Source organism: Saccostrea echinata, unplaced genomic scaffold (assembly GCF_033153115.1).
Source record: "Saccostrea echinata isolate AGI-Se365-2 ecotype Australia unplaced genomic scaffold, CSIRO_AGI_Sech_v1 ptg000054l, whole genome shotgun sequence".
Classification (NCBI taxonomy): Eukaryota; Metazoa; Mollusca; class Bivalvia; order Ostreida; family Ostreidae; genus Saccostrea; species Saccostrea echinata.
Window position 1 is genome coordinate 64,391,736 of NW_026889803.1, and position 15,475 is coordinate 64,407,210.

General features: G+C 34.3%; 1 protein-coding gene across 1 annotated transcript in view; it reads right to left on the minus strand.

Annotated features, from left to right (window-relative positions):
* The window catches only part of LOC133205353 (Fanconi anemia group A protein homolog), a 122,661-nt gene that overhangs the window by 42,106 nt on the left and 65,080 nt on the right, over positions 1-15,475 (minus strand). Inside the window, exons 22-27 of the mRNA XM_061341152.1 lie at positions 15,293-15,423; positions 14,894-15,055; positions 8,029-8,225; positions 4,899-4,983; positions 4,306-4,413; positions 1,101-1,174 (exon numbers count right to left, since the gene is read on the minus strand). Coding sequence (XP_061197136.1) covers positions 1,101-1,174; positions 4,306-4,413; positions 4,899-4,983; positions 8,029-8,225; positions 14,894-15,055; positions 15,293-15,423 — 757 coding nt within the window. The remainder of the gene's footprint in view (positions 1-1,100; positions 1,175-4,305; positions 4,414-4,898; positions 4,984-8,028; positions 8,226-14,893; positions 15,056-15,292; positions 15,424-15,475) is intronic.

Sequence of the window (15,475 nt, forward strand, 5' to 3'; positions counted from 1 at the left end):
ACATCAGTATGTATCAGCATATGAAGTTTGACACTAATTTAAGAAAAGTGAGGTCAAGGTCAAAGGAAAGGTCAAGGTCAAAAAATGTTGATGCAGTTGAATAGCTCTCATCAGTATGTATCAGCATATGAAGTTTGATAACACTATCTTGAATGGTATCTTTAAAACTGAGCTAAAAACTTATTTAAGAAAAGTGAGGTCAAGGTCAAAGGAAAGGTCAAGGTAAAAAATATTGATGCAGTTGAATAGCTCTCATCAGTATGTATCAGCATATGAAGTTTGTTAAAAATATCTTGAATGGTTTCATTAAAACAGAGCTAAGCATTAATTTAAGAAAAGCGAGGTCAAGGTCAAAAGAAAGGTCAAGGTCAAAAAAATGTTGCTGCAATTGAATAACTTACATCAGTATGTATCAACATATGAAGTTTGATTACACTATCTTGAATGGTATCTTTAAAACTGAGCTAAACACTAATTTAAGAAAAGTGAGGTCAAGGTCAAAGGAAAGGTCAAGGTCAAAAAATGTTGATGCAGTTGCATAGCCCTCATCAATATCTATCAGCATATGAAGTTTGATAAAAATATCTTGGATAGTTTCTTTGAAACTGAGCTTTGAACAGAGCTAAATGCAAAGTGTGACGGAAGGACAGACGGAAGGACGGAAGACGGACATGACAAACACTATATGCCCCGGCCATATTCATGGAGGGGCATAATAAAAATATAATAGTGGAAATTAGGTCTAATTCATTTTTTAAGAATTTGAAAGGGACAGAAATATATCCTTTCCATAAGGATGAAATAACTGGATTAACCTACATGTTAATTCTAGGTTGACTGACAATTTTTCCACTCACTTTCATTTACCTACATTAACCTAACTAAACCTATTGCTTATGTAAACTTCAGATTTTCAATATAAAAAATATAATTGAAAAGTCTTTACATGTACATGTATGTCAATTTTCATACCTGAAAATTTTGTTCAAAAGTTTATGAATGTTATGCTGTTTTTATAAACTTGAGATTCATAATAAGAAAACATATCTGAAAGGTTCAACATTGCCTTGAGAAAAAATAATTTTAGAGACAAAAATTACCAATCTCCATAGGACAATTGTTCCTCTGGGACAGAAATTTTCATTTCCAGCTGAACCCAGCTTCTGAAGGAAAGCTACAAAGATCCAAATATATACCATATAGTGGGTTTCTTTAGCGGGTGTAAAATTTGGCTCAGGGATAGACATTAACGGTTGTCCGATTGCCAGGGACAAGTAAATTCTCAGTTCGGGCAAGTGAAATTGTCGAAGTACTTGTCCGATCGGGCAAGTGAATTGTTCTCATACATTTTAATGTACATATTGATTTAGTTTACATTAATTAATAAATAAAACAATAAATTGAACACTTGATTTCCGTCACGCACCTGACTGACAATGTTTTTGCATTCTAAATTCCCTGGAAGCATTTCTGGATTATACCGTTCATTTAAAAATCGGGTTCGTTATTTTCTTTCGTAATAAATATGCTCTATGTCTAACAAAATTTTATTAACTTCTTATTAGGAAATTAGATTATTTATTTACGCACAGAATATATAAGTACAGTATAACACGATGTATCCTGATCAAGATAAGATGTATGTTTCGTAGCAAGTATCTTCCTTAAGCGTTGCTTCACAGTTATCTCTGAAAATAACGAATCACAAAAGGATCCTACCGAGGCCATCATTAAAAATATCTTTGTTTCCCCTAACCTGACCCAAAAATCTCAAGATGGGTCGGTAGGTAGGTAAATTATTTTTTTTTCTGACAGCAGGTTTGGGAATACATTCTGAAAAATTGAATAATATCTTTATAAATAAGAGAGAACAAAAGAAACCAATTTTAAACCCAATATCATTCAAATGAAGCAACATGTATGGTAAATTAATTCACAAATATTATTCATTTGAACTTGTAAAATATCTCAGGCCAGCGTAAATTTATTGAAATCAATTATTTACAAAAAACACAAGATTTGCAAATACTGAACCATCGGACATTCGAGTACATTTTTCAAACCTACTATCATCTTCAAGTACTTACACAGACAAAATGTCAAGGGCCTCGCGTGGCACAGTAATTCTAGTGTTTCGTTTTGGAGTCACGACGCAATTCGGGAGCTAATTCTATGTCACAGGTCCCGACGTGGGACTTGCAGACCGGTCAGTCGAATAAGACCATAAAAAACATAGGTCCAGTGTCGGAGTATACATGTAGATGGCACGTAAAAGATCCCTTACTGATGCTTAATGATCAAAGGCCATAATTGCCGGGTAAAAGTCTAAATTTGGAGCCTTCCACCGGCCCAACAAATTTTAAAGGGATTTTAAAGCAAAGAAACAACCTGTTTTCAAGGGCCTAACTAAAGCAAATTAAACTGGCCGTCTCAGGAAGCCGTACCATAAGCAAATTTTAAAGATATCAACACTATTTGGAAATAGTGTACATGTACAGGTATAAACAATATATAATTCAACCAAACCATATCTAAAATGATTAAGGTTTCATATATCTAATTTTATAGTCACGGAGTCAATACCCCATAAATAAAAGGAATAAAGAAACGACATCTGAATTATATTTATCAAATGAAATAATCATACAAAGACATATTTACAACTCCTATGGTCCTATGTAGTAAAAATAGGATCTTACATGAACTGTTTATTAGATCGAAACGAATCAAATGCAGTGAAATTTATTGATATGTATTCACAAGGAGCGCCCCTCATCTACTCATGAGCCAGGCTTTGCTATGCTTACTACGTACGTTAATTTTTTAAATACCATCTTAACACTCCTTAGTCATGGTACATTAATTCAAGAGGTGTCTCAAGAGTGTAGGATTCTAATAAGTTAAAGATGTAATAAGATTGATACGTCACCATTGTTTTAAAACACGAACTAACCCTCTGTGGCCACATGTTGTCGGCACCAAATGAGAGTAAAAAAAAAAGCCGCTGTTCTGATAAAAAACGGATTTTGATGAAATTGTATTTTATAAATTTGATAAACAATAAAAAAAAAATATTTAAATAATCTTATTAAAAAAACTTTTCAGTCGGCACGATTTAAGTGGGTCGGTCGCGTTAGGGGAAACAAAGGTACATGTATTTTTTATTTTGGCCCGAAAATAATTTTTTAATAAAATATGAATTTTATTAAAAGGAAATGGAGGGTTAATGCTGCATGGCAGTATGTGTTAACAGGTTAAATTTTACAAGTACAGCGGTATACATTTATGTACAAATGCAGCATCGAAATTTTTTTCAGGTAGCTCAACTTGCAAAATTGACAGTTGTGTACTTGGTCACATTTTTTCTTATCATAACGTCTATAAAAATTAATGACTTTCTTCTTAATTTCTTTCCTAATTTTGGGCAACCAAGTTTAGCATTCGGACAAGTCAAAGTCTAAAGATCACTTGCCCGAAGGGCAAGTGGATCTGAAACTTAATGTCTATCCCTGTGGCTTTTTGCTGGCTCAAATGTATGTCAATAATTTTGGCGGAACTTTTTTTGGTGGATACAGAGTTCCACAATTTTGCAAAAAGAGATAAAATTAATTTTTAGATGATCGAGTTTGAATATGTTTAAAATATGTTTGAATATGGATTTTCACAAGAGTTCGAGTAAATACCAATACTGGATTAAGATTTAACATTTAACAAGGGTATGATCAAAATTATTCAAGTTATCTTTCTTGTATTCAGTTTTAATAAGCAAGGGTGCAAATTTAGTGATTAAAATCCACATGCAGATATTTTAAAATTTAACTTAAAAAGTGTTGGCATATCCCAGTTGTCATATTATTTTTTCATTTAAAGAATCATTTATTATTATCATTATTTCTTACTTATTTAACATGCCTAGAGAACACTACTTAAGTAATATATAATGACAAAAACTTCTAAAGACTGAAGAAGTATGGACATTTACTGACTGTAATAGAGTATTTTGACAAACCTTTACTCTATATATAGCAGCTTTGACTTCTAAGTATGAACATTTACTGACTGTAACAGAGAAATTTGACAAACCTTTACTCTATATATAGCAGCTTTGACTTCTAAGTATGAACATTTACTGACTGTAACAGAGAAATTTGACAAACCTTTACTCTATATATAGCAGCTTTGACTTCTAAGTATGAACATTTACTGACTGTAATAGAGAAATTTGACAAACCTTTACTCTATATATAGCAGCTTTGACTTCTAAGTATGAACATTTACTGACTGTAATAGAGAAATTTGACAAACCTTTACTCTATATATAGCAGCTTTGACTTTTTCTGTTAGTTGTGAGATTTCATCAACACTTTGGTCTCCATGAAGAAAATATTTAATGTGATGATACAAAAACTGAAACTTGAAAATAGTACTGAATATTCACCAAATGAGCTCTATCAAGGAACATAGCAGCATAAACTGGAGTGGATAATATACAAGTATGACAGCAATATAAAACAAAACAAAATAAAATCCACAGAGTTCATGATGAAGGGTTGGCTGCTTCGTAATCCCGTGAAACAAATCCAATTAATGAAAATTATTGTGCTGTTGCAAGTTTTCTTATATTTCACTGATACCAAATTATACACAAAGTTTTTCTCTTGAATACCATTAAATATTTCAAAATGAGTTGGAAGGCCCGTCCACTTCTCCTTTTATTGATTAATTTTACATTTATGTCCATATGACCTAAAGGTCTTCAGAAACCAAAAGACAAGTTACTAGTATATGTATATACCAGTCTTATTTCATTTAGACATTTGGTCATATTATTTTATACAAACAGTTTGAATGAGAGAACACATTTTAAGCCAAGTTTCATATGTCAATCATACTGATACCTTGTATAAGAAAGTCTCTGGCAGGAAGTCTTGGATGGCAATGCCTCTCATACTTGACAAACTGTTGACAAAGTCCAGCATTATTCTGTAAAAGAAATACTGCATTCAAGGTAAAGGACAAACTGTTGACAAATTCTAGCATTATTCTGTAAAAAAAAAAAAAAAAAAAAAAACTGCACTCAAGTTAAAGGACAAACTGTTGACAAATTCTAGCATTATTCTGTAAAAGAAATACTGCACTCAAGGTAAAGGACATATATTTCATTTCTCATCAAATGATCAAAGTTATCAGTCATGCGAGTGTCACAAGGAAAAATTTTCATGAGACAAATTGTTTTCTTTTTTTTTTTGTATATTTATCTTCACCTCTTATTAAAATTTCATCCCCCAATTTCACACTTCATCAAAGGGCAATGGTGCAAACAGAGAGCATATGAAGATATTCATATCATTTCGGCAATGTTAGGCTTATCCTCTATCAGAGGATTTTTTCAAAAATTCATTATAAACAATGGAACCCCCCCCCCCCCCCCCCCCACCACCACCACCACCACCACCACACACACACTTTCTTTTCAGATCATAAATTGAACATGCAGAATTTTTTCATTGTATGACAATGCTCCCTTTCAATCTTGCAATGTTTGTCGTCATATAATTCTTGAGAAGAAGATTTCTCAATTATTTTTGTATATATTTGTAAAATCGGAGATTCTTCAGGACTCCATCATTGCCTTGGCAGCCATAGTCTAAATAAACTTGAATCTTCCCTTCTGAATCAAAAACAAGCTTCTAAATAAGTTTTTGCCATTGCCAGCTCTGTGGTTCTGGTATCCTTGTAGTTCTAGAAAAAAATGTCATTGCTTCTACTGAATTTCTTCATTTTTTTGTTAGATCTTCTAGCTTACAAAATCCTTTTCAAATTATACAAAACTGAACTACTGCATCACATTTTATACGCAAAACTTTATATTCACATACTTACACAAGAAGGTCTACTTGCAAAAATTTTATTCTCACATCTATTTCTATTACTAAAGTTGATGTACAAAAATTAAGTCTCGCCTGTAAATGCAAAACATCTTTCTCATGAAAATAAGGCGTCACCAAAACTTGGTGATCTACAGTAAACAAAAAGAGTGATATTCTCTTCAACAATTGTAAAAAGCTATAGCACAGGGAACTAATTTTGTAACATAAATCAGCATAAGCAAAATAAGCAACAGCATCCAGCTAGCATCAGGATCAGCATTGCCAAGATAAGCATCAGCAAGCAAAGGATAAAACTAGCATTATTAGCATTGACCCACTTAAAATCAGCACTGACCTACTAGAATCAGAAAATCAATTTGTTTTTCTTCAATTAAAAAAAGAAAGAAAATAAGGAAAAAAACTGGTTAAATTATTTAAAATATTCATACATAGTTAACAAGAGGCCCAAGGGCCTTGAATCGCTCTTTTGATAAACTGTACAACCTATCACTTCTATTTGAAGCTTCTAAGTATCCTGTATATTTAGATAAATCCTTGAAATTCCCAAGGTAGGTCATCATGACCTACATTTTAGATGAAATACTCTGAGAACCCAAGATGATTCTAAGCCAACTAGTACCTGAGAGTTGGTCATGGTGACCTACTTATCACTTGTCATTCTCTGAGGACCCAAGATGCATCAAATAAATTGGTGATGATTCTCAGCCGATTAATACCTAAAATATTTTTAAAATTATAACCATAAAATTTCAAAAGTAGGTCACACAGTGACCTACTTTTCAGATGACAGGCTTTGAGGACCCAAGATGCGTCAACTGACAAAGTTTGATGATTCTAAGCCAATAAGTACCTGATATATTTAAGTAAAGTCATAAAATTTCAAAAATAAGTCACAGTTACCTCCTTTTCAGTCGACTAACTCTGTGGACCCAAGATGCATCAACTGACAAAGTTTGATGATTCTGAGCCAATTAGTACCTGAAATATTTAATTAAAGCCATAAATTTTCAAAAGTAGGTCATGGTGACCTACTTTTCAGTCGACCTACTCTAAAGACCCAAGATGCATCAACTGACAAAGTTTGATGATTTTGAGCCAATTAGTACCCGAAATATTTAATTATAGTCATATAAATTGAAAAAGTAGGTCATGGTGACCTACTTTTCAGTCAACCTACTCCGAGGAGCAAAGATGCATCAACTGACAAATTTTGATGATTCTAAGTCAAATAGTACCCGAAAATATTAAATACAGCCATAAAATTTCAAAAGTAGGTCACAGTGACCTTCTTTTCAGTCGACTAACTCTGTGGACCCAAGATACATCAACTGACAAGGTTTGATGATCATAGGCCTTAAATTGTTCAAAATATGCCTCTAGATCATTTTGAAAAAGAATGGCCGCAAAATTTAAAAAGTAGGTTTCCGTGACCTACTTCTGAGTCAACATGATATGAGGTCATTAGGTGCATCAACTGACAAGAATTGATGTTCCTACTCCTTATAGTAAGCAACATTTTAATAAAATGTAATTTTTGGTCAACTTTGAAATGACCTTGAGACCACGCCCTTTGCCCCAGGGTGATGCCTTGAATAATTTTTAATCTACAACATATCCTCATCCTTTTGTGTAAGTTTGGTGATAATCTGCCCAGTGGTTCTTGAGAAGAAGATTTTTTAGCAACAGTTCTTTTGTTTCCATTTTCCTAATTATTTCCCCTTGTTTAAGGGTCACAACCCTAGTTTTAGTACAAACAGGAGCCCTTGGGCCAAGGATACTCTGTGACAAATTTGACAATAATTGGCCAAGGGGTTCTTGAGTTATGGCCCATATTCTAAAAAGTTTACACACACCGCACAAATGGCCATAGCATTAGCTCTTTGAGCCTTTGGCTCAGAAGAGCTAAAAATATAATGATGAAATGATTATAGAGCTTTAAACTGCAATGCTTAAATGCAGTTATCTACTTCTGATAGCATAATGCTACCTCCAGTAGCATTGACCTAATTATAAAACAGTAAAGGTAGCATCAGGATAAGGAAAACTAGCATTAAATCAGCAAGCAAAAGAAGCATTCAAATCAGCATCAATACTCTAACAAAATTAGTTCCCTGCACTGTATGTCTGTTTTATTTACCTCAATGAAAATTTCCTCCACTTGTTTGTAATTACTGGCAGTTCCTGCCAAATTAAGTGCACAAACTCCCCACATAGTCTCTGACAGCTATTCTGGCATGTTACAATTTCTACCGGAAGAGATTCTAGGCAAATTTCATGTAGATATGCCAGAAGAAAGCCAAGAGTTTTGATGTGATGACATTCCAACTCAGAGCCCTGAAAATGACATACTATAAACAGTAAAAAAAAACTAGAAATATGTCCATAGGACATGAATGCCCTTTCAAGGGTATATTAGTAGTGCAACATGAAAATTTGTATTAGTGTATGAAATTTGATGAGAATATCTTGAATGGTTTCTTTAAAATTGAAATCTAAAAAATTGGATATACGAGGGTTGTCCGGTAAAATCGTGGACAAGTTGTCTAGATTGAAAAATAATCATCACTGCGTTCTAAAACTTTCAGTACTTTTAGTACATTTTTCCTCAATATACTTAGCAAATTTCTAATAGATATCTGCTCAAATAATCAAAATATGAGACTTTATGTTATGTGTGTTATCGTCTTATGGCGCACAGATAATAACATCAAAGTGTCTAAAGCAGCATCACGTTTTCTCTTTGCTAAATAAAAGTTGGATAAGCCCCACTTAAATTCGGGGTATTCATTGATGCACATACTTGATTTTCCCTTTATTCCTCAATAAACAGTTGAGGAACCAATCTCGCACACACATGGGACCTTCTGAAGATTTATTAGTTAGTTCTGGACAGTACTCTCACTATCATTCAACTACACAGGCTCTCTTATATCGATGGTCTACAGTTACAGCGTCTTTTGCTTTTGCCAGTAGCTGTTTGTGCATATGTTTTGTTCTACCCGGGGACCCGGTCAAAAAGCTTCCGCTTAGAAAACTCTCATTTCACTTGTATACTAAAGATCTAGTGATATTTTTACATTTTTTTTCTTCTGTAGTCATTTAAAGTTTCTTAGGGTGTCATTATTGCATCTAAACCAAACTGAACTGCTCTCCGGTGCGCCGTAACGTCACCAAATGTTGCCATTTTTGCGTTTACCACTTTCCCATTTCAAATGCTCGTGAAACTGCCAAAAATTAATGCAAATGCCTTGATATTTTACAAAAGACGAAATAATAGCAAGTGCATTAAGAGAGGTAAATTTTTACCCCAACCTTATCTCTTTAATACTTTTATTTCGAAATTATACTTCTGCATTCGCCGACGAAACCCTTTTTTTTTTATCGTGCGCCGTAGGACCGTATCATGTGCATATTCAAGCTTAATAAAATCTTTATTCTTATACATATCTTATCAAAAAAATTAAGATGCACTTAAATATGAAGAATAAACATTTGCTGAAAATTTCAGCTTAGTGCACCCATTATTTTTTGAGAAAAACGCTTTGTCCACGATTTTACCGAACAACCCTCGTAGATGATAAATTCTCACCAAATTATGTATAAAGTCATAAGCTTACATAAATATATCTTATCTTTAAAATTAAGCAAATATACCTTATCTTTAAAATTAAGCAAAATGCAAATTTAAGAAAAGTGAAGTCAAGGTCACAGGAAAGTTCAAGGTCAAACGTTTTTGATGCAGTTCCATAGTTCTCACAAATATGGATCAGCATATTAAGTTTGACAAAAATATTTTGAATGGTTTATTTAAAACTGAGCTAAACACTAATTTAAAATAAACGAAGTTAAGGTCAAAGGAAAGGTCAAGGTCAAAAAATGTTGATGCAGTTGAAAAGGTTACATTAGTATGTATTAGCATATTAAGTTTGATAAAAATATTATGAATGGTTTCTTTAAAACTGAATGAAACACAAATTGAGAAAAGTAGGTCAAGGTCAAAGGAAAGGTCATGGTCAAAAAATATTGATGCAGTTGAATAGCTTACATCAGTATGTATCAACATATGAAGTTTGATTACACTATCTTGAATGCTATCTTTAAAACTGAGCTAAAACTAAGTTAAACAAGAGGCCCATGGGCCACATCGCTCACCTGAGCACAGTGGATAGGCAAAAGCACAAATCAGTTCAGTATTGAAAAGATTCTGGGGGGGGGGGGGGGGGCGCTTGAATTTTAAACTACCTGATGATGCTTCCATGTCAAAATAACAAATGGTTTTGTTGTACTTGAGAAGATTTTAAAAAAATTTTCTGATATATTCCTTTGTAAAAATTTGATCCCCCCTTGTGGCTCCTCCCTATCCCAGGGGTCATCATTTGAACAAACTGGAATCTACACTACCTGAGGATGCTTCCATATCAATATGACTAAACATAGCTTTTCTGTTCTTGAGAAGAAATATTTTTTCTATATGTTCTTATGTAACATTCGATCCTCCATTGTGGCCCCGTCCTACTCTCGGGGGTCATCATTTGAACAAACTTGAATCTACACTACCTGAAGATGCTTCCATATCAATATGACTAAACATAGCTTTTCTGTTCTTGAGAAGAAATATTTTTTCTATGTGTTCTTATGTAAAATTTTCTATCCCCCTATTGGGCCCCACCCTACCCTCGGGGGTCATCATTTGAACAAAATTGAATTTACACTACCTGATGATGCTTCCATATCAAAATGACTAATCATGGCTTTGCAGTTCTTCATCAGAAGAAATCTTCCTATATATTTCTATTTCAGACTTTGATCCTCCATTGTGGCCCCACCCAACCCCAGGGGGGCAACATTTGAACAAACTTGACAGGGTTCGACACTAACGTTAGTCCGTTAGTCTCAGACTAATACATTTTCATTCGGACTAATAAAATCTGTGGCTAATTAGTCCGAGCGGACCAATAAAAATTTCTGGAAAACAATATGAATAAATTACCGATGTCCGATTCTCGACAACTTTACTGGAAAACCCCGCGTGTATTTTTAGATCTCTGAGTGATCGATATGAAGTAAAAAGTTTTTAGCGAACATGATTTAGTATGACACTTTATAGAAAGATGTTGGACGTTTTGGATATGTAATGTAAAGACAAAAAAAAAGAAAAAAAAAAAAGAACGAGATCGGGAATATGGTCGAACTTGCTGATTGCGATTTCAAATATATGCTTAGTTTGTTTATTTCAAAAAAAGTATAAAACATATATTAATTGTCAAGTTTAATTAATGTTAAAAAACATAGATGTATCTTTTTCTTTTTTTTGACGGACATGTAAAATCGCGTGCGGACTAGTAAAAGTACGGAAGCACTAGCCCAGCCGGACTAAAGCCTTAAAAAGTTAGTGTCGAACCCTGCTTGAATCTACACTACCTGAGTATACTTCCACATAAATATGATCAATCAGGGCTTTGCTGTTCTTGAGAAGAAGATTTTTAAAGATTTTTCCTATATATCTCTATGTAAAACTTTTATCCTCCTTTGGGGCCCCACCCTACCCCCAGGGGTCATGATTTGGACATACTTAAATCTATACTACCTTAGGATGCTTCCATATCAATATGATCAATTAGGGCTTTGCTGTTATTAAGAAGAAGATTTTTAAAAGATTTTTCCTATATATTTCTATGTAAAACTTTGATCCTCCATTGTGGCCCCGTCCTACTCCCGGGGGTCATGATTTGAACAAACTTGAATCTACACTACCTGAGGATGCTTCCATATAAATATGACCAATCATGGCTTTGCTGTTCTTGAGAAGAAGATTTTTAAAGGTTTTTCCCATATATTTCTATGTAAAACTTTGATCCTCCTTTGGGGCCCCGCCCTACCCCCAGGGGTCATGATTTGAACAAACTTGAATCTACACTACCTGAGGATGCTTCCATATAAATATGACTCATCATGGCTTTGCTGTTCTTGAGGAGAAGATTTTTAAAGATTTTTCCCATATATTTCTATGTAAAACTTTGATCCTCCATTGAAGCCCCGCCCTACCCCCGGGGGTCATGATTTGAACAAACTTGAATTTACACTACCTGAGGATGCTTCCATATAAATATGACTCATCATGGCTTTGCTGTTCTTGAGGAGAAGATTTTTAAAGATTTTTCCTATATATTTCTATGTAAAACTTTGATCCTCCATTGAAGCCCCGCCCTACCCCCGGGGGTCATGATTTGAACAAACTTGAATCTACACTACCTGAGGATGCTTCCATATAAATATGACTCATCATGGGTTTGCTGTTCTTGAGGAGAAGATTTTTAAAGATTTTTCCCATATATTTCTATGTAAAACTTTGATCCTCCATTGAAGCCCCGCCCTACCCCCGGGGGTCATGATTTGAACAAACTTGAATTTACACTACCTGAGGATGCTTCCATATAAATATGACTCATCATGGCTTTGCTGTTCTTGAGGAGAAGATTTTTAAAGATTTTTCCCATATATTTCTATGTAAAACTTTGATCCTCCATTGTGGCCCCGCCCTACCCCCGGGGGTCATGATTTGAACAAACTTGAATTTACACTACCTGAGGATGCTTCCATTTAAATATGACTCATCATGGCTTTGCTGTTCTTGAGGAGAAGATTTTTAAAGGTTTTTCCCATATATTTCTATGTAAAACTTTGATCCTCCATTGTGGCCCCGCCCTACCCCCGGGGGTCATGATTTGAACAAACTTGAATCTACACTACCTGAGGATGCTTCCATATAAATATGACTCATCATGGCTTTGCTGTTCTTGAGAAGAAGATTTGTAAAGGTTTTTCCCCATATATTTCTATGTAAAACTTTGATCCTCCATTGTGGCCCCGCCCTACCCCCGGGGGTCATGATTTGAACAAACTTGAATCTACACTACCTGAGGATGCTTCCACATGAGTTTCATCTTCCCTGGCTTTGTGGTTCTTGAGAAGAAGATTTTTAAAAGATGCTATTAATTTTTCACTAATTCTTTATTATCTCCCCTTGAAAGAGGGCGTGGCCCTTCATTTGAACAAACTTGAATCCCCTTCACCCAAGGATACTTTGTGGCAAGTTTGGTTGAAATTGGCCCAGTGGTTCTTGAGAAGAAGTCGAAAATGTGAAAAGTTTACAGACAGACGGACGGACAGACGGACTACAGACAAAATGTGATCAGAAAAGCTCACTTGAGCCTTCGGCTCAGGTGAGCTAAAAAGTGAGGTTAAGGTCAAAGGAAAGGTCAAGGTCAAAAAATGTTGCTGCAGTTGAATAACTTGCATCAGTATGTATCAACATATGAAGTTTGATTACACTATCATGAATGGTATCTTTAAAACTGAGCTAAACATTAATTTAAGAAAAGTGAGGTCAAGGTCAAAGGAAAGGTCAAGGTCAAAAAATGTTGATGCAGTTGCATAGCTCTCATTAATATCTATCAGTATATGAAGTTTTATAAAAATATCTTGTATAGTTTCTGAGAAACAGAGCTTTGAACAGAGCTAAATGAAAAGCACGACAGAAAGACAGATGGAAGGACGGAAGAAGGACATGATAAACACTATATGCCCCGGCCATATTCATGGCGGGGCATAAAAAAAATCCACTCTTAGATGCTATACAACAATTTTGGTTGAAATTGTATGGTTCAGCAATTAGATCAAATCCCATTTTGTAAAATCCTAGGTGTAAACTTTTAAGTACATCCCTTGTTTGTGGAGTTACGACTGAACAATCGGACAGACATGTCCTAATTTGGAAATGATCACAACTTATAAAATGTGAAATTGGGGGGGGGGGGGGGGGGAATCATTACTTACAAAATGTGAAATGATTATGCATTTGTGCATTTTTAAAATATAGGTTTTTGCAAAACACACTTAACTTGATGCAATATGACTGAACTTCTTTCTTAAACTCAATATACATGAATTTAGTATCAGGGATAGGTTTCAGACATGATTCTGAAGTCAAATGAAAAAAGCGGATTTATAGACAATCTCAAATAGGCCAGGGGTCTTTGGGCCACCTAGGCCCCCATAAGCTCTGGGGTAAATGGTGCAAAACCCTGCATTCTGAGCATTTCCTGGCATTTAGTTTTCACTTTGAAATTATCTTCTTTTTAAGGAAAATTTTTTACAAATGTTACTTATTACCAACATTTTACCATAGTCTTTGACACTTTTGTTTACGTCATTCACGTCTTCTTTCATCTGTTATTTCATCAATGTCATCTGTTACAACAATTGACATTTCCAATAAATCTTTCAACAACTGGCTGAATAAATACTTCGAATGACATCTTTAACAATTTTGATTCTCTAGACTTCACATTGTACAATTTTCGCATCCATTACCTCGATGGATGCTTCTAGTAAAACTTCAAGGATTGGTTAAATTAATGTTTCTAAAATCCAAGAACCAATGTAATTGCACGTTACAATAATCAATAAAGTAGGAATAAATTGAAGCAAAAACAGACTAAATAGGTATAATCGGAAAATATTGAGATACCGTATATACTCGCCTATAAGTTGATTTTTTGGGAGTTAAACTTTGTTCCAAAACTCTTTATCCGACTTATATGCGAGTTATAAAAAGATTGGTTATTTTAGTGTGTCAAACCCTTTAATTTAAGCTTAAAAAGTACAACTGACTTATAACGGACCGACTTATAGACGAGTATATACGGTACTTAAAAAAGCGGAATACGAATTTTAAAGCAAACTGATCAAATCGGAATAGAGAGTGGAAAAAAAAAAACGTGCCTGAAGTTTGAGTGTGTCTATGGTTTTTAATATATCATGAATTTGAGTTTCAACTTCAACTTCAAAAACCATCTATACTCAAACATCTCTCTTTTTTTTTTTTTTTTTTAATCCTGTTAAGTTTGAGATATTGAGGATTGACTGGACATTTACTAAAAGCTCACATTATGTATAAAAGTTATGTTGTCGCGTACAAAAAAGAAATGGAAGTAATTTACCTGTTCAGTCACAAGTTTCCAAATTCTTATAAGCAGTGCAGAGTGCATCTCTTTTATTTCTTTCAGAATGGTAAAGAAGTCTTGTGGCCATGACACAGTATCTGTATTGTTCTTAACTGTCAGACAAGCTGATGCTAAAAACTCCAGAAGTTGATCCACGACCTAATGAATCCCAAAATAGTAAGAATCTTGTACATACAGAGTTTGGAAAAATCATCAATATGTATCAGCATATGAAGTTTGATAAAAATATCTTGAATAGTTTCTTTGAAACTGATCTAAACACAAAGTGTGATGGAAGTACAGAGAGATTGAAGATGGAAGATGGACATGACAAGCACTATATGCCCTGGCCATATTCATGGCGGGGCATAAAGAATTTCATTTTATATTTCTTACCTTTATATTTGGCAGAGGGATATCTGCAGCATCTGTGTTCAGGAGGAGGCAGTCATTACAGAGGGCATTACTGTCCTCTGAGTACAAACAAGATAATAACTTCTCCCTCACTAACGAACACTGTTCAATCACTGCAACAAGAAAATTGTCCTCAATGCATAGTGCTAATAACTTTTTTCTCAT